General features: G+C 45.6%; 1 protein-coding gene across 1 annotated transcript; it reads right to left on the reverse strand.

Moving 5' to 3' along the window:
- Positions 1-5,317: 5,317 nt before the first annotated feature.
- Positions 5,318-27,534, reverse strand: LOC119381972 (uncharacterized). The gene is made up of 21 exons (XM_049412585.1): positions 27,478-27,534; positions 24,858-26,893; positions 24,685-24,763; positions 23,754-23,887; positions 23,478-23,577; positions 22,897-22,998; positions 22,259-22,468; positions 21,051-21,138; positions 19,209-19,414; positions 19,040-19,124; positions 18,463-18,665; positions 13,915-14,012; positions 13,676-13,754; positions 12,979-13,115; positions 12,814-12,913; positions 12,008-12,109; positions 10,199-10,414; positions 8,351-8,441; positions 8,036-8,238; positions 6,534-6,618; positions 5,318-5,517 (listed from the first exon to the last, which is right to left on the reverse strand). Exons 1-21 carry the CDS (start codon positions 27,532-27,534, stop codon positions 5,318-5,320), a joined length of 4,611 nt encoding a protein of 1,536 aa, XP_049268542.1.

Here is a 27,534-nt window from a genome sequence, read left to right on the forward strand (position 1 = left end):
GGCGTGGCACTTTCAAAGAAGGCCGCGTTTGCAGAACGCCTGCTGAAGGTAAACATTGAACACTGACTCGGGAGCTTCCAAACCGAAGTGGAGGCAAAACGGCGCTCCTGCAATGGCTCCGCGGCAAATGCGGGCAGCAAAATACAAGTAGACGCGTTTGTATTCAGCCGCGCGCATACTTTAGTGCTTAAGTTTTAGACTTATAAGACAATAAGATAAGAATTTCAAAACACCAAAAACAACGCAACGGTCACGTATGGTGTTCACTCTCGAATCGCCTACTAAGGCTAGTCTTGCTGCAAGAAAAAGAGGCGCTGATCGTTATTTTTGTTCATGTTTTGTGCAAGGTACGATCGAACCTAAACAGATACTCGAGCAGCGTCAATATGCGAACGCGTAATGTTGTGCGAGTTCTCGCGCTATAGGCAACAAAGAAGACGAGCGATCGGTATGCGTGCACCGCACCTAGTAATGTACAAGAAGCGTGACAGCGCAGAAATTTAATCGTGGATACACATATCCTATTTTTCAATCTTACTGCACAAACGATTATTTGTCATTTTTACCATACCATGTTGCTAAAAACGAATATTCCTTTTTATTCTTAAACACGCCCTCTCTGATAACTATACATACGGCAGGAGGTATACCCACTTTTTTGCCCTGTGAGTGACCTGTACATTATGAATAATCACGTGAGCAAACTTCATCGCGACCTGTTTTTGTATTTTTTAAAAGATCAGACTTCGTGCAGTATTTGTGCAAATTACCGGTGGTCTGATCAGTGCACTGGGAAAAGCGCGAGAAATACATCAAGAAATCATAATGCTTAACGTGTGTATATTTTGTATTAAATTTCCTGCCCAATGAGTATTTATATATATGGTGCCAGATAAACAGTGTTAACGAAGGCGCGGGCTCAGTGAAAATAAAAAGACGGAAGCAACACTTTTAACTACGCGTTCACGCGAAGCTAGACACAGCACAAGATGGCGGTCTCAGACTAAGGAAAAATATTTATTCTAACAATAAAGAGGTTGGCTCGTCCAGATAAGGGATAGTTAACTGCACTAACCACACTGAGGCTTCTTTCATAAAAATACTTTAAAGCTTCTGTCATTCAATGACCATCTGGCGTTCTTCAACGTGCACCTAAATCTCTAAGTATACGGGCGCTTCTTTCATTTAACCTTGTCGAAATGCGGTAGCCGTGACTGGGAATCGAACCCGCGTCCTTGAGCTTAGCAGCGCAGCACCACTATGCTATGTTGGCAGTTGTCCCGACTTTCAAAGTATTTCACATAATCTTAAAGGGCCCATTACGAGCCTCTGAAAAGAAAAAAAAAAAAAAAACGAGCGCGTTATTTTCTCCTGGCGTTTCTCGTCTTTGTGGCGCACTTCGTGACGCAAGAACAGGGATTCGCGTGACGTCATTACAGTACCTACTCTCGATTGGTCCATATACGAGAAATATCGTTGTGAATTGTCTCCTACACTGCTTTGCCATGCAGCCGCCCACCCGTTCTGCCTTGTCTCGCATGACTGTCGTGCGCGATCAACTGATTTCACATCATTTTATGTGTTTCCGACCGCGCAAGCGGAGATAACAGCGCGTAGCCGACAAGCGCGAAATCCCGATAAGCTCAACGCTTAGTGCTGACATTGTACACGTGCTTTTAAGAAATAAGTTTCGAGGAGGAGATAACGCCTGTAGGAAGGGTAGCGAAGGCGAGGAGGAAACCACTCCCTCGTCTTTGAACGCGGGGTGGTTAGGGGCCCCTTAAAGGTCGTTGTGACTCGGTAGAAGCTTTTCTGAAAGTTACTCGGTTCTATTTTATTCTTCGGTTCCTTTATGTAATGCACTGGAGTGCATCTATGCCGATCAAAGACAAAAGACGAGCTAGGCTCTACCACATACTGTAGAAATACTGATGTCTAGCAGACAATAATAATATCGGGGGTTTTACGTGCCAAAACCACGATATGATTATGAGGCACGCCGTATATAGTGAAGGGCTCCGGAAATTTCGACAACCTGGTGTTTTTTAACGTGCACTTTCATCGCACAGAGACGGGCCTCTACCATTTCGCCTCCACCGATTTGCGACCGCCGAAGCCGAACCCGCGACCTTTGTGTCAGCCGCCGAGCACCGCAACCACTGATCCACCGCGGCGGACTGATGTGTAGCAGAAGAACGCCATACAGCCATTGTGGCAGGTTCGTATTGAAAATAAAATGATGATCTCTATCCTGTGTGATACGACTTATATTGGCCTCGGCCTTAGGGATGGTTAAGTTGGGTATGATATAGTACGTGCGCTGCACATGAGCAGTGTCCTAAAGCGTGGAAGCGCTCTCCAGACGGAAGTAGCACAGTGTGTCAACGAGCATGGTTTTGCCGTATAGATGCACACCCGCAGCCGAGAGCTCTGCCCCGCGTCGGTTCATCCATAGAGTTTCCTACAATACTTACTAGAGGGAACTCTGGCGCTAGTGTCTATGGGAGCTGCAATGCATCGCGCTTCAGCCAGCATGGGAATCATGGGTAGTACACGGATTTGTCTAAACTTCGTTCTTTCGGCTCCGTTTGGCTCCGCGTCGCCTGCATCCGCTTTGTCGCAGAACGAAGTTCAGCAAAAATTAGCAGTTTCACTTCACCACTTTAACTTCTTTAGGCTCACCGATTCAAATCTGGTCACGAAGTTCACAACGATCCATTCTTTTATCCGAAAGAAAACCAAAACATAGCAATAAACAAAGCCACAAGTGCGTTCGAAGCCCACAAGCACGAAGACTAGGCAAATCCGTGTACTACCCATCATTCCCATGGTGGCTGAACGATCGCAGCGCCAGAGTTCCCTCTAGGTCATTTTAGGAAACTCTATGGGTTCATCGACGGTTGCGTCAGCCAAGTGACGAAAGAACCTCTTCCGGAGACTCCTTTCCACACGCTATCTGCAGATGACGCTCGGCCCTAGCTTGTTACACGGCTCGGGTACGGATACTTTTGCATTTGTGTTTTCGTTTGTGGCGGCGATATCACGCTATATGGCGCAACAGGAAGTTATATACCTGAGGCTTTTTTGACTCTGAAAATCGACTGCAGATGATGTTTCGGTCCTGTGACCGAAGTGTTGCTGCTGCTGTTCAGCATGTCAACTGCTTTTAGTTTCTTTTTAATTTCCCGTCAATTCTTTATTTGTTGTTATCTTTAAAATTCTTATTGTCTAGTATAAGGGCGTAACTTAATAGAAAGCACGCTATATCAACGAAATACGCAGCAGATGGCGTGACGGCTTCCAGCGTTCTCTGGGCTGCACATACATTAACTACAGTGTGACGAAGCGACGGCAAATATCGTGTGGCTGGCAAGCTGGCGGAAATGCGCGAAAGTTTAAGAAGCGTGTAAAAAAGCGTAGGCCTGAGAAGAACCGGGGAAATGCGAGAACAAGAAACGTAATACCGAAAAATAACTCTTTATTGTGGTAGCTGGCGTTCAGTAAATGACATGTCTATTCTACTAGAATGATGAAGCAATGGTAGAAAGAAAAACGACGATACACGTATACGGGCAGTGTCGTCGTTTCTCTTTTCTTTGTCTGTTTTTCATCTGTCTACAGAGGGAAACATTTGCTTACCTAATTTTGCATCGCCTGCAGCAGCGAACAGGTCGGAAAAGCAGTTGAAAGCTCGCATACTAACCACCATGGCGGAAAACCCTACGAGACAGCATGTGCCAGAGCGAACAACTTGCTTAGAGCATGATATATATAATAATAATATAACGAAGAAATAGGAATGCTGCTAAGCAACCGGCTAAATAAAGTTTCTATAGGAGCATACCTGACCATACAACCACACTACGTTGTTTCCAAGAAGCGTATGATGGTCGCGTATGTTGAAACTGCTTCTGAATGCTCTTCACCAAGATTACGATGAGTAGGAATACCAGGACACAATAAGAAGCGAAGGGGGTTGAAGAACTCACCTTTCAAGCAACGCCTACGAATTCGTGAGGACATTGAAACGTTGTATATGGGCATAGCATATTCTTCTCTTTAATGAGTGATCAATGAGGAACGACTGAGATCTCAGTAATTTGCACAAATCATGGATGTTAACCCTAAGAACCCGAAAGAGCACTGAACAGTAATTCTTTACATTGATTTGTGTAAGATATGTTCAAAATGCAAACAATAATTTCAAAACAACTTCGCCAGATCGCAGTTCAAGGGCAGCTGAAAAATGTCGTCATAAAAGAAAAAGGTCCATCACTGGCTGTGCATTTAAACAAATAATAGAAACAATCGCTTGACATTATGGTGACATTCCTGACGTTCAGAAAGCATGATATGGCGGGATGACCTTTAGTTTATGTTACTGGTTCAAGCCAAGAAAGGAGCGTTGTTGAACAGCTGTTCACCGGTAAGGATTAATCCACATCGAGACTGCTCAATTCACGTTTCCGCCGGAATGTCGGTATGCAATAAGTCACCTTGAAACAAAGTCACGAGATGCAGAAATATCTGCCACAACACACAGGAATGCTCACATTAGCGCCTTCACCGCAGCTCAGGTATAGCGGGCGCAGCTGCCAGCTGTCGCTGCAACCGAGTTAAAACGAAACAAAAGGAGGCACACAGATTATGCGATTAATTCCGAAGCTGCCTGCCCATCACCAACAAAGGTCAACTGCCTGTGTATCGTCCAGTGTCACTGCATCGTGTAGTTATTAACCGTGGAATTTTTTTTTTTTCCATGACGTGGATATTTTTAGGTCAACAGAGTTTCGTACGCCGCACAACTTTTTTCCCAAATGAAGGCCATCGCGTTCACCCGTTGTTTATCCTCTAGTAAGGCTCGGACTAAGGCAGTTAAACAAGCTTCTACCAAGATTACTATACCACGCACAGTCGAAAGCATCTATAACTTCACAATGGCAGCATCTTATAAATCCAGAGCCAAGCATGTGATATTTTCCTTTCCCGTCCGTGCGTAGAAGCAGGGCATGGGCAAGCTAGCTGAGCCAACCTATATTCGTTTTAGTAGATAACTTCTCTCTCCCTTTCTTGATTAAACACTGCACCATGCCGACACAAGAGTCGACATGGTGCGCCTGACGTTTTATTCAAACGCGCTCTCGTAATTGCGCGCACGGGGAGATGCGTCTCAAAATATGCACGTGGGTCATTCGTGCGCGCAGTTTCTGCATAGTTGGAACGTCTCTGCAAAAGCTAAGCACTGCAACAGGCGCGTAAAGCCAGTGTGCTGGGTTTGCACGGACACCCGCGACCGTGACACCCGCACGGCGTCGGATCATCGGGATTTCAGTTCAGCCTTCATGATGTGGAAGGCGAGCGCCTTGACGCCGCTGAACAGCTCGTCGCCCGTCGGCGTGATGAACTCGCGCGGCAGGATGAAGCCGAACAGGCCACGGTCCCGCAGCTCGACGACGAACGTGTGTTTCACCTTGGCTTTGTCGTACACCCAGTCCAGCGCTGCGCCCGACGTGATGTCTGCAGCAGGATAGTAAAATAAGGTTGCCATCAGGTGGAACCCCTTTTTAAAGACGTTCCGCCGAGAATAGTAACCGCAGATGCAACTAAGGTAAAGTAAAGCTTATAAGAACGAATACATGAAGATGCGCAATACGAAGACGTTACTGTCCATATTTTCTGTAAGCGCGAAGGACACGTAACACAATTGAAGGACACAGGACAAGCGCTACTTTCAACTAAGGTTTTAAATGGCGGCACACCAAATATATAGGTGTCGCCAAAAGAAGGGAAAGGCAGAAAACGTTACTGTCTCCGAAGCTTGAAGGGACCCAGGAGATCTGCGTAACAATCCGGGGATGCCGAAGAGCGCATGAGACTCAGACGACGATTTGATTACTTGTTAACTTTACCAATAGAGCCTTTCCTGACTCAGCCAGTAACTTTTCATAGCAGTTCTTGCATGCGTTAATGTTTGTCTTGATATTTTTAAATAAATCCATTGAACAAATCGCACATATATTTCTGTTTTCCACGGAACAAACAAAAGTTTAACAAGGCGTGTTTTTGGGTGGCGAATTTGTTCGCCATAGGAACTATAAGTTAAATTGTGAAAAAAAAAAGAAGACAGGGAATCTTTGGACCTCATTTAAAATGACGCATTATGTGAACTTTGTTATCGCTGAAATCGCAACATTGGAAAATTACGTTCGTATCAGATACCGTTCCTTACTCTTATGAGTGATTAGTGGGCTGACATTGTTCTTCATTAATATTTATAATCAGCGTTTGCCTATTTTTTCCTCCCTTATTTGCATCTCCGCTCTATAGCTTCTTTTGAATAAATAAATAAATAAATAAATAAATAAATAAATAAATAAATAAATAAATAAATAAGAACCACCACAAGCGTCTCATAGTTACATTACTTCTGTACTTACTGACAGGTCGAAGAAACTGGCGAACTAGAGACCTAAACGATGGAAACTCGATGCGAAGATGGCATACGCGTTTATCAATCCATTCAGTATACATACACAATGTCTGTCCGGCTGTTCCATGGCGATAAAAGGCGCTGTTCCTCTTTCTGATGGCGGTCACCAACTTTTCCAAAGCTTCGTACTGGAAAAGAGGAAGAAAACGCAGGCTAAGACAGACCTAATCATAACGGCGGCGAATGCATATTGTCGACATCGTTTACACCGGAAGGTGGGAGGGCCAGATCCGGAGATGCGACGTCCGGCATACATGGCGAAGGAACTGCAGCTCTATAGATATTGCGCGGCTGCTCGAGTTTTTGCGTCATTATGCAATGGTTGTCGGCGAGATTTATTTCTCTGCTCTTGATTTAACGCGATAGCGTTGAAGAGCCCATGTCGCAGAAATTTAGGTGTCGGCGGCGTTGGTCGTGAGCGAAAAATCAGCGTTGTCCGTGAGGCAAAAATCGCGATGGATGCCAAGATAAATATCAAGGGTTCGAGCCGGAATCGAACCCAGGCTTGCGGCGGGGCAGTTATGGTGCTCAATCTCAAGGCCACGCCTGTGCTCGAAACCGGTTTGGAAAAAAAAAAACCTTACATAGACATCATGTAGTGCGAGGATTCGCGTTAACATATGTAACATTGCGTGTAGTTCGTCGTGTATAAAGTTGAAGGGCGTATTGGTCAGGGTGCGATAAGAATTTGATTTGCGAACTTTCGCAAGATTTTTTTTTATAAACGTGAAAGAGAGAGAGAGAGAGAGACGCAAGCGCTGTGGCGATATACAGTGGGTACCGGCGCTAGACAAGAGGCGCTACGACAACTTGAGTGTCAACATAATGAAACCAATAGAGATTGAAAGCCAAGGGAGGCATCGAGGACGTTATCTGTAGTCTTTCAAATATAGTGGAGTAATCATGATATAAATGTTAAGAAATTAAAGTGGACGAAAAGACAGTTTTTCGCCGGTGGACCGAACCTACAACCTTCGAATAACGCGTCCAGAGGCGTTATCGGAAGGTTGTATATAGGCGTGTCCGAAAAAAATGCCGCGGTGAATGATGGCTGGGACAGCGTGTTTATTTGTATTAGAACATTTCAGCACATATTTTTTATCGTTGCCGCTTGGCTAGTCACCTGCCAGCTTCGCAAGCGCTCTATACCTAATTTGCATGCACTTGGCGTTGATTAGCTATAGCACGCGTATGCCGCCAGAGCTGTTGTAATACCTAACCGTCACAACGTTCTGCTAAAGCTTTCTAAGTGAACGGCTTGTCGTAATGCTACCGCGAGGTGTTTTGAAGGTGCACTTGTTGCATTCCAGAACAAATAGGGCGAATAATCTGGTAAATCTGCCCACTGTTATGCATGGTCTTTACGCCTATATGTACCTGCAACGGCGCTTTCTCGGCCACCATAATTGACGGGAGTTGCACGATAGTACAGCACACGGTGAACGGCCCGGCGATGACGGTAACGCCATAAATAACGAAAAGCCATATATGAGCACGCCTGATCCCATAAATAACGCGTGATAAACGAACGACGTGACGACAAACCTGCGACTTGTAGTCGCTCGTGTATCCTTTGGAGTAGCCGTACGGTATCATGACCATTTGACTGTAGGAGTGCAAGTTGATGTACGCCTTTAGTCTGTCCTTGAGGTTGTTGATGCCGTCTCTGATGGCACGACTCTCGGGCTCCGAAAAAGGATACGTGCCGGCAAAGTTCTCCGCGCAGGGGTTGGCGCTTGAACCTGCCACTGGGGGAGGAAGGAATGTAAATGTGTCACCCTATATACGTCCGTCTCGAGACTCGATCGTTATGCAAGCTCTACCTCGCTCCGAAGGGCGTACTAGGTGTTGCACACTTACGGCCAAAGCGCACGTCGAAGTTTCGATTCGGGTCCACTCCACGGCAGAGGCTTCCCACGTTTCTCACCCTGTTCTTTCGCCACAGCCGATGCTGTGAAAAAATAAAAATAGAAAAGAGAGGTACGAAAAATAGAGATGAATTCTATAGTAAGCACACCGTTTACTGTAAAGTCAGAATAATATAAGACTATTCTGTGGAAATTCTACTATCACTTTTGTATGCTTTCGCTGCATGTACATGAGACGTGTTACAACAGTGCAAAAACAAATAAATATGTTTTATGTGCATGCATGCGTAAGTCCAGTAATTGAAGGAGAACTAGAAGATCACAATGCAGATTGGAGTAATACACTGTGGCGTAAAGGCCAATGGCAAATGCGCAAAGTGTAGCGAAAGAGTGCCAGGCATGTGGAGAGGGAACTGAAATTTTAAGATAAACGTAAAAAGAAAAGCCGGACAAGTTGCAGAACATCTGAGAGCGCGCAAAGCTACGCAACAAGATACCGAGAAATCTTGACAAGAAAATGAAACGCCAAAGCCCTTGTGATTTTTTTTTCCATACGTGAACCCTGATGTCGATGCACTGTATGGAAGGTAAATTATAAGCTAACCTTTTAATCTGAATACCTGAGATAATTCTCGTGTATTAGGTTCCACGAGCCACGTATTCGCTAGCACTTCTAAACGTTTCTCTCTTTCTGTAGCATCTGAACCGTATGGACAAAGAAAAAGAAAAATATAGGACGGAAAATAAAGATGTGCACGTAAGCACCTATTTTGTTCGCTTATGGTCGTAATTCGGAAACTTGAGGGCTGTGATCACTTCAGTGTTGAAGCTGTTGGCTTTGTTACGCATTGAGAGCGTGCGCAAATAGCGAGGACATTGCGGCGCGGACGACGATGCGCCCGAGACTATACGGACACAATGGTCGCCTCGAAACCATCGCCGCTTACGGCCGATTTGCACGTTGAATATATGTGTACACCATGCACCTTTCATTCAAATCTTGCATGGCGGCGTCAAAAAAAAAAAAAAAGATGATATTTCAAGTTTCGCCCGTCCATCCTTTTTTCTTTCTCTTTTTTTCTTTTCGAGCCCGCAAAGATTTGGTGCTCGAAGTGTTTATTAAAGTAAACCAATCGAAAATTTCTCAATATACCTTACAACGTCTGCAATAAAAGTTTTTTTTTTTTCGTTTACATCCTAAGTGATAATCCTTCGTAGTCGAAAAGTTAATTAAATGCAACTAAACGCACTAGTAGCTGTCCGAGACGACAGGGAATAAGCTATATTTGCACAGGGTTTAGCGTGCACATACTTTCTAAAGAGCTTAGTCTAGTTATGGCTGAAACGCCGCTTATGTTTTCTACGTGACAATGGTAGACCCTGCAATGGTGCTCCCTGTAAAAAACGTGGTCGGGGAATTCTGCCACTGCGTGACGGGCCAACGCCTCCTCTAACTAGAGGAGGCATTGGACGGGCATGAGAATGGACATTCGCAAGCGGCTGGAGTAAGAACCCCAACAACTGAGACGTCAACATGAATATACATCTATACAGACACACAAGCAATGAATAGATAATAACAACTGCTGGTGTTTGTCGTTTAGGAAATTTTACAATGGCTGACATTTCACGGTGTCGCACTCACTAATATTCAATGGCCATAACTGCAGTGGAACTTCGGCGTAGTGGTCTAACAAATGGCTAGAATTTTCAGCAGACATTGAAATACAAACGCTGTCGTTCTGTTTGGCGTTCAGCTGTTTTTCGCCCATGAGCCAGCGAAAGATAAAAGAGTAGCGTGTCGGCGGCTTCTTTTATAGATGCCATATTCTGCACTCACGGTGGTCCAGGTGTACTTGTATCCGTCCGCGTTGATGACAGGAAATATGTACCAATCGAAGGTGTCCACCAGTTTCGTAACGTCGTCGCTGTCGTTGTAGCTCTTCAGCATGTGGTCGATAATGTACAGCGCCGAGGCCGTGGAGATCCATTCGCGGGCGTGAATACCGCTGTCGATCCATATGGCTGGCCGGCTAGAGTTGCCCCCGGAGCTTATCTGCACGTGGGGTCGGCATTAAGCACGCATGCGGCGCCATGCACTATGCGGTCCCAAGATATCACTGCGACGCTTTGATTTCAGTTCGATGTTTATTTGTATTCGAGTGTTAAAAAAAAGTGGGGGAGGAAGCAAAGAGAACATCATGGAACGGTGTGGCCCATACAATATTTATTTCGAGATTTTTTATTCGTTTTTGCTTCATAGATGCATAGTCAATTCATCCTACGAGATAAAATTCGCGGAAGCTTAATCGTTAAAGAAACGACGAAGTACTTGCTAAATTAGATGTTGGTACAAAAAAAATAAATAAATAAAAAGGAAACTTGAATAACTATACTCGGCGACAACTTTTCTTGATAGCACTGTGGAAGCTACACAACCGAAGCGCATGCCTGCTACCGCGCCAAAAAGTAGTACTTAAGTTTACTGATAATTTTATCATTTGCCTTGCTGAAATAAACGTTGCTTTATTTATTATGAAACTCAAACAGTTGCGGGAAGTCGCAGCTAAAATACAGTTATTGTTCAATTTGCAAGAATATCTTCCTTTTCTTTCCATTTCTTAGACAGTACCATTTTCAGCACGTCCGTTTTCCAATGTAAAGGCATCCATGACCACGCAGTGGGTCAGTGTGCGGCCGCAAACGCGCTGTTTAGTTCTCTAAGAAAAATATACTCGTAATATGGCACTAAAATGTGCACTGAACAATCGAAATGTTTCTCCCATTCACATTTTTCGTGTATATAATTTTCTAAACGCGTTAACGATGCGAGCGAGCAAAACCGCAATCGGCCGCAAGCTGCCGAAGCATACGTGTTGCTTGCGGAGCAACACGTATGTGCGGAAGCCCCGCCTCCGTAGCCTTCGCTCCACTGTTAAGATAAGTTGTCGCCGAGTGTAGTGGGTTGAAACGTTGCACATTGTTCGGATAGTCGCTCTAGACGTTCATGTTTGTTTGAAGAAGTCGCTGGGGTACTTCGGGATATTATTTGAATGAAAGTGTGTGCGTGCCGGAGTTTGCGGCGGCGGCAGGAGGACGATGCGGAGCCAAGGAACATATGGAGGGGCAGAGATTGCTGACAACATGTCGGCGCATATAGGGATGTTTGGGTAGCTACTGACGCTGTGTGTGGCGTCGGGCTAGGGCAAAAACAAGTCGCGCTTTCGACGGAACCTATTTCTCCCTGAACTCTACGAGGAAAGTCACATCGGAGGAGTGGCGTGCCGCGTACCAACAAGACTGCGACAGAGCGGACCCACCGTACACCCCGTATTCGGAAAGAACGGGGCCCGTATAAAAAAACAACAACAAAAACTTACGTTATGATTGTTCTTAAGAGAAAATTTAAGCAACTACTGGTACTTTGCATATCATCAGCGAGGCCGGCTGGCTAATCTAAACGAGCACTTCGGAAATAAAAAAAAAGAAAAGCTTTGAAAATGCGTCCCCTGGAGTTGCATACTGCGGGGAGTTTGGGTGAGTGCCGCTGAACAGCTGAAGTTGCCTGTGGCACATCCTTACTAACATTTGAATAAATCTTCCCTTGATTATTTTACACCAAAAGACACAGTGTATCTTGAGCTCGTACCTTGACTCCACGAATCGCAGCGCCTTCTTCCGTTTTCCCGATGGTGACACGACTGGCGATGTTGGGAAACTTTTGGGCTGATGAATCCAGGAATCCGTAGATCTGGGTAGGTAGATTTTGCGCGCAGAAACAAGCAAAATTAATCGGAACATAAGACGTTGGCACCGCATTCGCCGAAGATTATGACGTGCCGATGTCGTCCTTGTTTTGATATCCCATCATGACAAGCCAACTAGTTCACAATTACGTCTTAGGCCAATATAAGACAATGTTAAATTTATTTTATTTTCGCTCACACTTTCGCTAAATGGGTGCTTAGTAAAGAAGCAACAAGACCACCTTGATCAATCCATCAGCTCCTATTGCTGATAACCGCTGGTGACATCACACGAATTTGGGCCAGAAACATAAATTACCGAAAAACGATATTCCAATGTGTATGAGCGACTGGCACTGGAAACATTGGTTGCAGTATCCTTTGATTATCAGTAATTGTAATATCGCTGCGGAATTGACTGAATGGAACATAGTATAAGCACAGCCTGTTTTATTACTCGTTTCCATGACGTAGCATCGATATTTAAATTGTTGCTTAACGTGCTGTAAGCAAGACCTTTCACTTCGAAAATGATCAAAAGATTAATCAGGCTAATTTAATCATGCAAGTGACCGCAGAAGCCCAGAACAGTTGTCTATTATGTTTCATGTGAGGTGCTCGCATTTCACTCCGGCCCCTCCGTACACTCTTAAAAACTCGTCAGCAATTGTCATCGCTGTACACTACTGGCTCAAAGATTGCCACTTACCTCGTCTAGCGTATGGTACATGTCTATGCGGAAACTGCCGGCATCCCTAGGGTCAAAATCTCCATCTCTTTGATTGTCATTTCTTTCCCGATCAATCCACCTACAAGTGAAACGACAAATATATATGCCAGAGTAGCGGTGGTGCTTGGCTGCCGTAAGACTTACTCTTGCAAATTTTCAGTGAGAACGGTGTACTGTATTCCACAGAGTTCGAGACGTTTTTCGAACATAAACGCTTCCGATGGAGGCAAGCGGATGGTGACGTTCTGATCTGGTGCTACAGGCTCGTCCCAAAAGTCCAGCTGCATATATTGAAATGAACCAGTCGAAATTGCAATAATTCAATAAAAAGAGAATGATTTACACCAAGAGTATGACAAGAGTATGGCCAGCAGATACATAAAATGCTTGGTTCAAGTGATGGTTGATATGAACTTTCGAAAAAAAGGAATTTTCGAAAATAAAACTTGGTTGAATCAGATATTCACATAAAAAGTTACGAGTATTCGATTGTTTTCAGCGTACGGTGGTAGTTCAACAGTAACCGAAGAGAGGTCTTCAAAATCACTGAATTTTGTACAAAATCCATTACTCCATGGACTGGAACGCTTAGTTTGCATTTTGTGCTTTGGGCATGTAACATGTTACCAATGATTGGGAAAATGAGCTCTAAATATATTGTAAACTTATAAGAGTGTTACGACCTCAGGTGGCTCCAAATCACCATTCTGAGTCACTGAATCCTGCACTATTTGTTAATAAATTATTGCATTAGAAGACGATACTGAGTTCATTCGGATATATACGGATATGGCTACTTTGCCGAGCCTGACAACGTTCACCGGCCATTTCGGATACTTACATGAGTGTTGTTTGTCTGCAGGTTTCGAAGCAACTCGACGGATGACAATGAGTTTAGATAGGCTCTTACGAGTTTGTGCCTATGGTAGGAGTAAAGAAAAAGAAAAAAGACCTTCTTGACTGTCCCGACACTTGAGGGGCTTGTTCAAATACTCATTAGTTCTGTGGTACATCTGTTAACTTGTAAATATACTTAATGCACATATCATTGAATGAATTAAGACTGAATCAAGTGCATACCCTTGGAAGCTGACTCTCCCATTGCAGGTGGTGAAGACGACAAATAATGTCCACGACAGCAGACCACAAGCGCTACCATGGTACATCCTTCTCATTTTCTGAAATTAAGCCTGGATAGGAAATACAATTGTTAAAGGCCATGCGTAATCTAAATTTCTAGAACAACAACACTTCATTTTTATAAATTGCTTGAATAAAGAAAACAAAGTAATTCTCGTATATGTATACAGTATGTGTTTGTGTCAAGGAGGGTACATTTCTATTCTGATCATGAATTTTACACATCAGGCCATTCCATTAAAAGGGATAACATCAGGGTGCTAAACGTACCGTGATGTACTTACAATTAAAAACGAAATGGCCCAACGTGCTGTTCTGTTAGATTCCCAAAGCGTGAAAAGCTGGGCCGGTCGGTTCATGTTTAGATGCAAGAAAAACCAGCGAAAACCCAGAACAAGAACGAAGAAGTCACACTCAATCGGCGACGGCGTGTTCTTGTTTGAGTCCTTGTTTTGAGTTTTCGCTGGTTTTTCTTGCTTCTGGATTCCCAAAATGATCTTGCAATTACCCGCTTTCCCTTCGCGCTCTACACGAAGTTTGTTTGCACACTCACTCTGCCAATGTTATTTGCAATTTGTATGTTTGTACTTCGAAAATTCTCTGCGAACACTTTAAAGCTCTCACTTGTATGTACACAATGATTGGTTTGTGCCTGCGAACTGTCACATCGGAACGCTTTCTTGCCTGTTCGCGGCTACAGGTCAGAATCGCCTGCAGCACTCGCTCCACGTTCGAGACGTATACATGTGCAATGTTCATACGTATACTAGCAAAGTGACGAGCCCGTGCAGCAGAGGACAGAATAGGGTCTCGCTTTCGTGGTCACAGCTGACGCTGCATTAGACTAATTACGATGGCGAAACGTTATACATCCACTGGGCTGCGCCTTTACGTGATAATGTACAACTTTAACGGCAGTTACAGAAAATGGAAAGTATGGAAGTAAGCCTTGCTGCAACGTACCGCGCAAATTCCCCTCACACTGAGGGCCCCACAATAACCAACACCAAGCCACTTCAGTGTATGCTAAGAAGTGCTTCGCTTTCGTGCAGAATAAGCAAAGCTTATGCGTAGGGGCAAGTGCGCACGTAGCTTCCATGCGTCAAATCGTCAACATGCTGCTGGTTACCGACTCGGGGACCTTGTTCAGCTTAACTAGAATTTAAAGATTTGAAGTATAGAGAATGCTAGGCGAATTGTGCCGTGCTCTTTTTGTGAAGAGTCTTGGAAATGTCTGTGGTATTCTCTAAATGAGCAGTAATAAACTAGTTTGGAAAATCCCCGGAGATATAATTACTCAAAGAATATATTCGTAGAGTGTTATAGGCAGTAATATCTCAGAAAGGCTCCACATACTGCGCCACATCCTAGGAATTGAGATTTAGCGCTCCATTGGCAGTAGAAACAAGAGTAATCTGTAGTAAATACATGGTCATGATTGGCACATCCTGGTTTCATACCAGTCGTGGATATCTAAAGAAAAATATGACTGTGCAGTGCACATAAGACGAAATACAGGGACTTGTACGATGCCAACAGACAGTGAAGTTTAGCTTCATTGTCTGTTGGCTTTATATGGAGCTGTCTAACAAAAACAAAATTGACCCGCTCGATATATTGTCTGCAGCGTCCTCTGATCCTGCCGCACACGTCTACTGCTTGACCAGTCGTATTAGTTTTCAATGATAGGACAATCGACATGTTGTTGGAAACATCAGGCTCCCTAATTTTTGTGCTCGAGCGAAGCGAGAACAGCGACACGAAACCTCTTTGCAGAGCGGGCACACGTGCCTTCCATACCTGGCTTCCGGGCGGCGATGAAGTGGAACTACGCTGCTCCTGCGACTGCTGTCGACCGATGCACCGATGTGGACGTCTGGGTGCCCAGGGGGTTCCCGCTGAGTGAGCGGCACGGTCAAGATTCCGCCCGAGGACAGGTTCTTTCACCCTGACCGTGGAAAGACAGCGCGGAGACAGCGCGGAGTGGTTTGTCGACTTCGGATGGCGCTCGCGGTCGGCGTGAGTCAGTGGCGCGGGGCCGCCCTTTGGCCCATTTCAGGTCAACCGGCTTCCGTATGCCACACACGGGTGATTTCCGCGCATCACCTGGCCCTGATTACCTTACGGGGAATACAAGCGGCAGGAAAGGGGCTGGGGTCGCAGAGGTCGCACGGCTTGGCTGCCTTTGCGAGCGCTACGCGGCACGCTGTATATGTAACGAACGCTGCAGCAACTGATTATGTTTTGTTAACGCATTAACCAATCTGAACCGTTACGCTTAAACCACAGCTTTTATCGACACCTAATCCATGTTTGGAGCTAAAAATGGACAGAACCACTATTTGGCGTTGACATCGCGCAATGTAACAATTTTGACAGTAATAAAAAATTACAGCATATCCACGGGTGAATAATGAAGAGCGTGGGCGAAGCTCCTGAAACAATCATGGTTACACCGTGAAATGTTTAGTGGTTTCGCCCAGCAGTAATCAAAGCGATACGCCGCGTTGATTACTGCACGCCATCTAGCGTGCAGGATGCCGCAGCTTTTTTTTTTCTTTTTTTCCTTTTTTTCTCTTTTTTGTTCTTTTTTTTGCACACATATTGCACACATCTCTATGGGACAGCGCCATCTAATATATCGTCACCCAACTGCAGTTTGCATGCATCTTTATGGGACAGCGCCATCTATTGAATGATACGGGAGACGCGACGGCGGGGACACGCCGCATGGAGCGACGACCGACCAGGTGATGCTATAAGGGGCTTCGCCCCTAATAGCGTGATCCCAGAACACGATATCTAAAAGCAGATGACAAAGGTGCGAAAATATGTGTGCTCTTGTCCCACAATCGATTCGTACAACCGCAGAATTTTGAGCGTGTCGTGCTCAAACAAGACCTCAAACAGCATAAAATAAGTGACGTCACAGTGGCGTTTAACTTGAACACGACGTTTAACCTTAAGAAATGAAGATACGCATCTAATTTGTTCATCTAACAGCCAACCGTCATGTGCAAAATACCCTAAATGGAATTGCGAATTATTTGTTCGCAATCGTAAACCGACTCCACGCTTGCCTGTACTGTAGCGACACGTTAAACATGGCCGCTCTTACAACCGTAGTGATGTCAAGTCCGTCGGCGGGTGCGCAGAATTGCACAGCCTCTACGCTATAACAAGCAGAGACAAACCTTCATAAATCACATAGCGCGCGAATACGCAAGAACATTTGCTGTAGTGAAGGGGTGATCTCGAGCTGTCGAACAGCGCGAGGCATCGCAACACGAAACACATAATCACAGGAGGGCTTTCATGTTTATTTTATGGGCAGAAAAGTACAGGAATAGTATCCACCTGACATCTCTAATGTGCATCGTCGCATAATGTTAAAACAATTTCGCTTTTAGGGGGTCACGAAATTATATGATCCACACAGAAGAGTTACGAAAACACAGGAGGGAGGAAAAATGTCAAATAAATAAGATGTCCCAGAGCCCATAGCATGTTATTTCTAATTCCAGCCTATATGGGTAGAGGAACGGTGCGTGACGACAATTTGGGCCCGTATTCACAAATACCAATGGGATAACGCACTTGCGAAAGAGAAGTTTTGTGAATTCGGCCCCTGAAGTCATCTCTCGCAGTTCTCGCCATATAGCAGAGAGGTCCCCACGTTATATTTTAATGCCGCTTATTGAGTAGCGTGATTCATCTTCTTATACACGAGACTTTGAAAGATTATCGTATGTGCTTGTTTAAATACATAACATTGAATCATGACAAAACTAGATATTTTCCCTCAAGCAAGTTTTTCTTATTGTCAGGCGTTTAAAGAAACAGCCTAAACATGCCTGGCTTGGTTTGGTTTGCAACAGTTTCAGGTAATGCTGAGCGCAACGCGCATCCTTACCTCCACGAAACTTTCCGCCTATATCATGTAAGGCTCGAACTTTTCCTCACAATGTTAGCTGTGTGTACTGCAAACTAACTTTGCCCTTAATCCCCTTCCCCCAGCGTAGGATAGCAAACCCGACGCGCGTCTGGTGGACCTTCCTGCCTTTCCATCCTCCTCCTCCTCCCGACCATCGTCCTGTTGGCAATGGAAAGCCCAGCGGTTTAACACCTGGATATGTCACAACACACGTGCACGCAGATCTTTCAAGACTGCACTCTTGGCCTTAATTAGGTTACCTCAACACATTAGCCAAAAATATTGATTGAGAAACAAGTAACGTTGATTAAAACGCTAATTGACCCGTCCCAACGCTACTCGATTACTCGACCAGCCTTGGAGAAAAATCTATTGTTCGGTAAAAGAATGCTGCACTATGAGGTCACAGCCGCCACAATAAAAGTTCTAAGGTTAAGTTGGCAGCCGGGGAAGCGATAGGGACGTTAATTCCTCACAGTCTATTGAGGCAAAACCCGGCGATCAACGTAAAGCTGGTGTATCAGCGAAATGCTGAGGTGCGCTGTTACCGCTCAGTGAATGAACTTGTTGAGCTCTCTTCTAGCGACGAACTTTGCGAAAGCCTTGAAGCCCTCCGACGCCTCGTCTGCTGTTGGCACAATGAGGAAATTCGGCAACAAAAAGCCGTAGCGTCCCTTGTCCCTCAATTCGACGGCTAGGGAGTACTTGATTTTTGCCCCGTCGTAGACCCAATCGCTGGACGACCCAGCTGCAGAACCTGAAAAGAAAAATGGTCGAAAGGAAATAAACGCAAGCGCACAAAAAAAATGGAATAAAAATACAGGGCACGCGACACGCACACAAAAAGAAGAAAAAAAGGGGGGGGGGGGAGAGGGCTGAAGACCTGGAAGAACTACAAATATAGAATCAAGCACCGAACAACATTACACGCTGTCATTATTCGTATCTGGAGGAATTTCACAACTCATTCTAGCTTTTTGTCAGCATGAACCACGGAGACGCGCAAGCGCTGACTTTCGTCCAGCCTAGACTTCGAGAAAACAGATCGTTCGAAAGCACTGGTTCCATTGAAATACCTCGTTATGCTTCTTCTGCTGCAGTCCGTTATTTAAAATTCGCTTGTGTTCTCACCTAGAAGGCCTGAAATGGTTCCCACTTGATAGTATACGCCAGAACGGATCTGTATAGCTCTGGATACAGCCCTTGCTGCTGATATCTAGAACAAATAAATCGCATTATTCTCCTGCATGTTCGAAACAGGCATGAATCCAAAAAAAAATCTGTTGTGATATGGACGTACCTGGTCGGCATAATCCCTGGTATAAGTGCCGCGACCATGCCCGTACGGCACCATGATGAGTTGACTGTACGAGTGAACTGTGACATACCCTTTTATTCGAGATCCAAGCTCAAGAACGGCGTCGCGTATGGCACGACTTTCAGCCTCAGAAAACGCCTGCGCGCCCCGAAAGATATCTGAGCATGGATGGCCACTTGTACCAGCGCCTAGAAAGAAGCCACACAAGTAGCGGTAAAACGTGCATGACCAGAGATGCACAGAACAAATAAGACGGCAGATAAAAAGCAGAAGTGCCACAAAAAAAAACAACAACAATATTTTAACGCGAAAGTGTTTTATGCCGGGGTCCACCAAGACTTCACTGACATAATTTCCGTCACAGATGTGACGTCGGTAAAATGTACACGAACAGATGACAAAGAAAAAGTTCTTTTAAGTTGGATGACCTGGGGGTCGAAACCACGACCACTCGGTCCGCGATGGCAGTTGCCAGGCGCTCTACCCACTGCGCTACCAACAATCATGTACGAGTCTTCACAAACGCGCCTTATATCTCTCACACCTTCCCCCTTTCACAGTGATCTTGGTTGATGGGGGGAGGGGATCGGTGTCGCCGCCTGGGATCGGTGAAGTGAAGTACTGCATCATGACACTAACGAGCGCCGACAGGGAGCGCTTTGGTAGATTCAGCATTCGGCGCAGCGAGAGACACGCCAGCAGGAAGCAGAGCGCCTTCCCGCGTACACGGCTCAAACTACGAACTCTGCCTCTCGCGTTCCGGAAGCGGTGTGTGGTATATGCACGAGCAAAGGCGTACGTTACCCTATTACTGGGGAGCGCACACCTTGGCGTTTCTCTCCTCAAATGACGCCGCTTTGAACGAGTGCATATCGAGTACTAGTTTTATGCGCTTTGTGATGCCATCTTTGCGCGGGATTCAGCATATGCTGTGTCCAGGTGTATGTTAGCTACTTCAGCTACCACGAGGGTTAAATCATGAGCCTTGGCGTTAGTCGTCGCGATGATGATGTGCCATTAGGCGTCAACGTGAATGCATCCACGTCAAACGGTGCTGTAGCTGCCAAACCCCAATAGACATTGTGCCAGCTCTCGTACACCTATGTACAATAAACAGAGTTCATGCTCCTATGAAAACACGGTTCACTTTCGTGTTATACCGATTCATATGACGGAGGGATGTGTGCATGCGTGCGTGCGTGCGTGCGTGCGTGCGTGTGTGTGTGTGTGTGTGTGTGTGTGTGTGTGTGTGTGTGTGTGTGTGTGTGTGTGTGTGTGTGTGTGTGTGTGTGTGTGTGAGGAACGACGTGAAATGAGATAGAACCCTTTTGATTAAAAAAATCCTTGATATTGTACAAGAAATTTTATTTATTTATTTATTTATTTATTTATTTATTGTCTGATATGAAATGCGGTGCACACACATTTGCCGTCGGCTCAAAACAACTTCCAGTCTAGAGTATAAAGATGTCACCGTGGTCAAATGGAGTCAACCTGATGTCATTTTCGAGACTTAATAATATAATTATTGTTGGAGTTTCACGTCCCAAAACTACGATATGATTATGAGGGACGCCGTAGTGGAGGGCTCCAGAAATTTTGACCATCTGGTGTTCTTTAACGTGCACAGAACTCTATAGCAATTTCGTCTCCATCTAAAATGCGGTCGCCGCGGCCGGGATTCGATCCAGCGACCTTCGGGCCAGCAGTCGAGTACCATAACCACTAGACCACCGTGGCGGATTTGTCATGTTCGAGACGTGCGATTGGCACAACGATGACCTTTAGCTAAAGGTATGAGTCAGATGAGGTATTGCAACTCACCACCGAAAGCTGCGGCAAAGTTTCTGTTGGGATCGACACCTCTGCATCCTCGCCTACCACCAGATCTGTTTTTTCTCCAAAGGCGATCCTGAAAACATACAGCGAAACCAACTGAAATGATCGCAAGCAATCGATTGCAAGCGATAATCGATGTGCGCGAGTGTGTATGTCCATCATTCAGCCCACACTTCGATAACCAATACGCACGCATGCGAGAGCAAAACCATGCAGCAAAACCAACGCGCATACTTTTGTGCACATAAACTATGAATTCACTTGTACTGGCGTAACAGTTTATCACAATGTAACGTGTTATTTTCAGGAAGTCAGTTACGTTTTGGTTACTTTCGTATCGTAGTTCTGTTTGCTGTTGTGTGTACTTTTGAATGGATGCACAAACCTTCTGAGAGAGTCCTGGTTTCTCAAGCTGGCACGTTAATGTCGTGATAACTGGCGAATGAGCACGGGGTAGCTTGCATGGCATACCCTTGGTTTCGTACTGCGTTTGGGAGTCATACTGGTGTCACTGTAGTATTTTTGTTGTTATGAAGTCCCAGAGGTTGACAGAAACTGTGCTCCTGACTCTTATCTGCAGTACTCCAACTGGCAAGACAGCTGTGTACAAAGTTTTCTACAAAGACTACATACTTGCTGCTTTCACAGCGGGCGGTGAGAAACCCATAATTGGCTAGATTTATAATGATTCATAGCAAAAGTATAGCTTGCTGGAGAAAAAGAGAGAGGTGAAAGCTACATGAATAGCTGCGAAAGTTTTCGCAAATATTTTTGGTACCCCTACCCTGACTTTAACTGAAAAGTGTATTTATATTGTCCCATATCGTCTTCATGTTGCTATACCGCATCGCTTACGAAACTGTAAAATAAATCGACCAATGCGGCCAAAGCTGTGAAGATAAATAATACCTAAAAAAATAAAAACAAAAATTAGTAGGCTGATATTCACTTCGTATCAACAACAGTAAAAAAAAAAGAAACATAAATGAGCAGGAGATTGTGCTGCAGTGTGTTGAATAATATTTGAGGTCGCGGTAATTGTTTCAGGCATGGTGCTGTAGCCCCAAGAACTGAAGGCGCCTTCCCGAGGAACATTTCCACACACTTGTGCAATCACTGCGCATGAGCGAAATGCTTGGTGATTAAAATTCGCGAGAGGAAGTGAAATGATTGAGTGACAGACGAGGCCTTACCGACGTGAAAGTATAGGCATATCCGTCGGGATTAACAACGGGAAAGATGTAGAAGTCGAAGGTCTGCAAAAGGGTCGTGATGGTGCTGTCTGAACCATATCCCGTTGTCATTTTGTGCAGAAAGTAAAGCAGCGACGCCGGTGAAACCCATTCGCGCGCGTGGATGCCACCATCGAACCAAAGGACCGGCCGGTTACTTCCGGTGCTGAGCTGCCAGAGACGGGCATCGAAATAGGGAATCAGGCATCGGCAAACGTGACATGTCCACAAGGTTGATAGTGCGCAGGTATTAGGTTACTTGGCACGCTAATAATTATATGATCAGGTGTTTAGTAAGCACCGCACAATCTTATTGCTAGAAATAACGTTAATCTAACAATGGGGTGCCAGCTCTAATGAGTTGGATAAGAGATACTGGTTACTGGTGGTAATACAGCAGGCACTGCAGTGAGGTGGCGCCCACTGCATTGCGTGCAAATAACACTTTGGTGTCGTGGGCTATATGAACCGTTTAAACGTAATTTGTTAATTGTTTGGTGAGTGAACTTGCAGTTACCTAGAATAACAATTCGTCGCGCAAGTACAGCAAAACTATACCGAACCAGATCTATAAATGACAGTACAAAACGTATTCTTACAATCACTCCTTTGATCGGCCTTCCCTCCTGGGTCATTCCGATGTTTCTCACTGTGGCAATGTGGCTGTACTTTTGTGCCAAGATGTCCAAGAATCCTGTTATCTAAAGTAAAGATATATTGTGTACGTGCGTGTTCTTTTCATCGTGAACGTAAACCATTAGTCACGGATGGGCACCTTCGCTCTCTGCAACACCTTAGTTAAGGCAAGCAGTGATATAATTGCTCGACGAACGCTACTAGTTTGATTATTTGATTGAACTGTGTTAAACTTCCGTGACACCAACAAAAGCAATGCTTAATTTTGACAAACGGACAAATTGATCTGCTGGTGACGGTGGCTGGCACCTTATAGCCCGACATATTTTGTTTCTTCTTTAGCAGTTTATTATTTCTTCATAGCGCTGAGAACTTTGTAACCGATACGCGGTAACATCACTTGGTGCCCTTCTGCACTCTGTCGAATTCGTGAGCGTAAGCTGCGACATCAGTGGAAGCTATAATAGGCGTCGGCTTATCCTTTGTTTGAAGAACATATTTGGTGAAAACATAGTAAAGAATGGTGACCATACGTAGGACATACCTCTTCAACACGGTGGTATTTGTCAAAAGCGTAGTGTGTTATGTCTCTTTGGTCTAAAAAAACACCAGGCCGATTTTCTTCGTCTTCTCTGTCTATCCACCTAGGGGAGAAAATTCCGGTTTAGTTGGTATTTTTGTGGGTGATCTGTGCCTTGTAGAATTGTTATCGCGTTGTTTCGTTGTAGACACCTATATCAGTGTCATCCTTATATGAAAAGAAAAGAAAAAAGAGCAGTCGTTTTTTGTCCGTTTTCAATCGGTATGCTAAAGGTGGTACCGTTGTATGTCGTCCGTGATGATGTGGTACTCTATGCCAGCGTCCTTGAATATATTTTGTACTTTTTCAACCAGTCCCGGAGGGATCAGGATGCTCACATTGCGATTCAGTGTGGGCTCACTCCAAAAGTCAACCTGCGAAAAGCGAGAGTGTTGACCCTGAATGAATTTTGGTTCTTTCATAATTGAAGTGAGCACGCTTCCTTTCGCAGTAATGCAGAAGCTTAAAGGGGCCCTGCAACACTTTTCCAAGTAACCATCGAATGGCTTCATTAAAGGAGTTTATTGCCTCACGAATCGACCGCCGCAAAAACTGTTAGAATCCGTCAAGTACGAGCGGAGTTAGATTTGTCGCACGCTGTAATTGCTTTCTCTCTTCTCTCGTCCCGACGAGCGCGCTCGAAGCGAAGCAGGGAGGGATGGCACGGGGGACAGAAGTTACGTCACGCGCACGTCATGACCTTGGGCACTTTCTTTTTCTTTCTTCGAACGCGCGGCTTACTTTCAGTGTGATCGCGGGCGAGCGCACGGGCATGTGGCGGCCTCATTTGGCATCATTTGGCCCTATATGGCATCATTTGCTGAAAGAAAAGGGAACGATTTTTAGCTGACTGAAAATTAATTGTAAATTCCAGGCCGCGTGCTGCGCTATAATGTTTGGCTCGCGTGTTCTCAGAAGCCTCGACTACCAATCGGCAGCGTTTTCTGACCATGCTGAAAAGGTGTTGCAGGGCTTCTTTAAGAAGCGTGTAACAATAAAGCGTCAAAAGACGAGTGCAAAGGTCAGGTGGAATGCTTTCTCGCCAGGCGAGACTGGCACGCGCGGCCACTTTTATGAGGTGGCGTTTGGCGTAGCCATCGACATCATCGTTGTATGTATGGTATATGTTTGTTTGTTTTTGTTCACCCGGACACAAGTAGTTACAACTCACCTCCAGATTTTCTCTCAGTGCGCTGATGACATCCAAGGTTGCAGTGTCATTACCGATGTAAACGGAAAACAGCTTGTAACTGTCAAACGAAATGTCACTGTTAGCGTCTGGAAATGTTTCATCAACACACAAGAGAGAAGTGCTCTTCCTTTTTTCCGCTTTATTTTCCTTACTTGGAGTAGCGACGCTTGTTCGGCTCAGCTGGCTCTTGGGCCGCGCTCTCGGGCATGTCGATGCCCGATGCCTGAAGCTGCGGCTCAGCCGAACCGGCCGTTGTACTGGAGTCTGTCGCTTCCTTGGTCGGGTTCAGCGCGTCTACGATGGGCGCCACGGCAGCGTCAAAGATGGGTCGCACTTGGTCACGTACGTTGGTGGCAGCGTCCACTGCTGGTTTGGTGAATCTGTTGATCGCGGCAACCGGGTCGAAAGGCACGGGGAATGGGCCCAATGGGGTCTGGGATCCGTTACGGCTGGCCTCCTGGGCTGGTAGAGTCGCTGTTTTGACGTCCGTCGCAGCACCAATTTCGTGAGTTCTGACCTCGGGAGCTACGCTGTCCTGAACAGTAGTCACTGACGCTGTTTCAGCAGGGACAACAGTTTGTGTTTCCTTCTGTGGTTCTTCATCACTGGTGGGGCTCGCCGGAGACGTCGCACTGCCTTCTGATGGCTGCGTAATCGTAGTTGCGGATTCGTTTTGCGCCGCTCCGCCTTTTCCCGGACTGAGCGGACCTAAAACAGGTGAGAGGGCAGCTCCAATTACTGGTCGTATCTGATCCCTCACGGAAGCTGCAGCGTCAATGATGGGTTGAAAGACACTCCTAATCGGTCCAAAAGGATTAAAGCCGCCACCGCTTTCAGTTGGAGTCGCTGTTTGATTTTTTGCGGTGTCAGTGATCGGCGTTGCCGGTTTGTCCTGAGGCGTTTCTGCATCAGATGTTGGAACGGCGGCTTCAGGTGCGGATGCTGGTGGAGCTCCAGGTGAAACTTGTGTCGATGGGCTTACTTCGCTGACTTCACTCACGACTGTGTCTGGCGACTGCTTAGGCTGTGCAACTTCTACTTCCTGAGCATTTATTTCAGAGGTATCTGGGCTGGCTATTTCCCTGGAGGTTTTGAAGCCAATAGGCTTCACTTCGTCAGCAGTTTCTTGTATAGTTTTGGTGTGTGGCTTAGTGGATTTATGCGCGTCCATCTTGACGTGTGCGGGCTTTGATACATCTGATTTAGATACCTTGGTCTTAGGACTACCAGCGTTGCTGACAGCATGAGCTATAGTGTCTTTTTCATAATCTTGCTTAGTGTCCTCTCGTTTGCTAATTTTGTGGTAATTTTTGGGATGGTCTTCATTTGCTTCCGATTTTGCTGTAGTGACATTATGTAGAGTCACAGCCGAAGCCTCGCTCGGCTTTTTTAGGTCGTCAGTAACGGCGTATTCTTCTTTCCTAGTAACATCGGCGTTTGTATTTGTGGCTTCTGGGTGTACTGGTGTATGCTCAGTGTTTGGTACATCATCTACCACAGGCGCCGATTCAACCTTGTCGGTAGGTTTGTGTTTATCATCAGTAGTGGGTACACGAGTCTTGCTGTCTTGAGACAAGGTGGTGACGTCCTTGGGCAGTTCAACAGCGTCATTCGGAGCTCCAAAATCTCTCACATCCTCTATTATTCCCTGTAACGGCTTTGCAGGCTCTTGTGGTTTGTCTTCTGAAGGAGTGGTAGTGCCTGCATCCTTGCCGAGTTCGACATCTGGACTCTCGTGTGGCTTTTCGTGTGAAACAGTGTCTTTCGTGTCGCTTTTAGCCTCGTCTTTCTCTAATGAGGGCCTTTCGTCGTTATTAAGCTTTACCGACTTTTTAAGCTGAACGACGGAGTCCTTACCCGATGTGTCGTGAGTGTCGACGTGCTGCGTGGCTTGAACAGCGGATCCGTCACTTGCGCTCTGTTTTTTGGTCGTCAGAGATGGGTCATTGCTCACCGACCGGACACCCTCTAGACGTTCTCCCTGCTTCGATTCGACAGGCGACTTCGGTTCGACAGCGACATCAGGACTTGTGTGGACGACGGGCTGCACCGGCCGGTCCGGCGATCCTTCCGGCTTCAGTGGCGTCGGCAGCGTTGGCAGCGAGAGCGCCGTCACCACCATGGCCAGCGTGAGGAGGGTCTTGAAGATTCCCATCTTGTTTTCTTGGCACTGCAGGACCGGGTTTACCTTAAAGAGACCAGAAAGCGTTGTTAGTTTATTCTCATTTGATGTCCGGCCCGTAAATATATGCTTATTCGTGATCATTACTCCATGTCACTTATGACTGTTATAATAATTATTCGATTATCGTGCAGTGAACGACAACAAATTACATATAGCGAAATGATTGGCATGCCAAATATATGATCAAAGCACATGTCCAAACAACGGCAGAGTAAAACGTGCTGAATGGTTCGCAGTGGAGGTTGTGAATTGCAGAAAGAGATGCGCCAGTTACTCAGCCTATACGTAAAAGCACCTTCCTTCTCCTCCCACGTTACTACTCAAACAGTTGTTTACGCATTCACTCTACACTGCTCTTGACCTATCTAGACGTAAGGTATTACTATGGTGCGCACGTCCATCGGCACTCCATTTCTTCACAGCTTTGCGGAGCCGCAGGCGCTATTTGGATGTTGAATATGTTATGTAAATAATAAGGTATCGAGCAGGAGTCTCAATGGTTGTTTCATTACCCGGGAGTGAGTTCATCGCTCATATTAAAGAAGACCGCACTTCGAGATCAGTCACGCAGTCCACAATGAACATACCACAGGGCGCTTGTCAGATGCAATCTTGGACTCTTTCAGCACGGTTCCGATGACCAT

This window comes from Rhipicephalus sanguineus, chromosome 1 (assembly GCF_013339695.2).
Source record: "Rhipicephalus sanguineus isolate Rsan-2018 chromosome 1, BIME_Rsan_1.4, whole genome shotgun sequence".
NCBI lineage: Eukaryota > Metazoa > Arthropoda > Arachnida > Ixodida > Ixodidae > Rhipicephalus > Rhipicephalus sanguineus.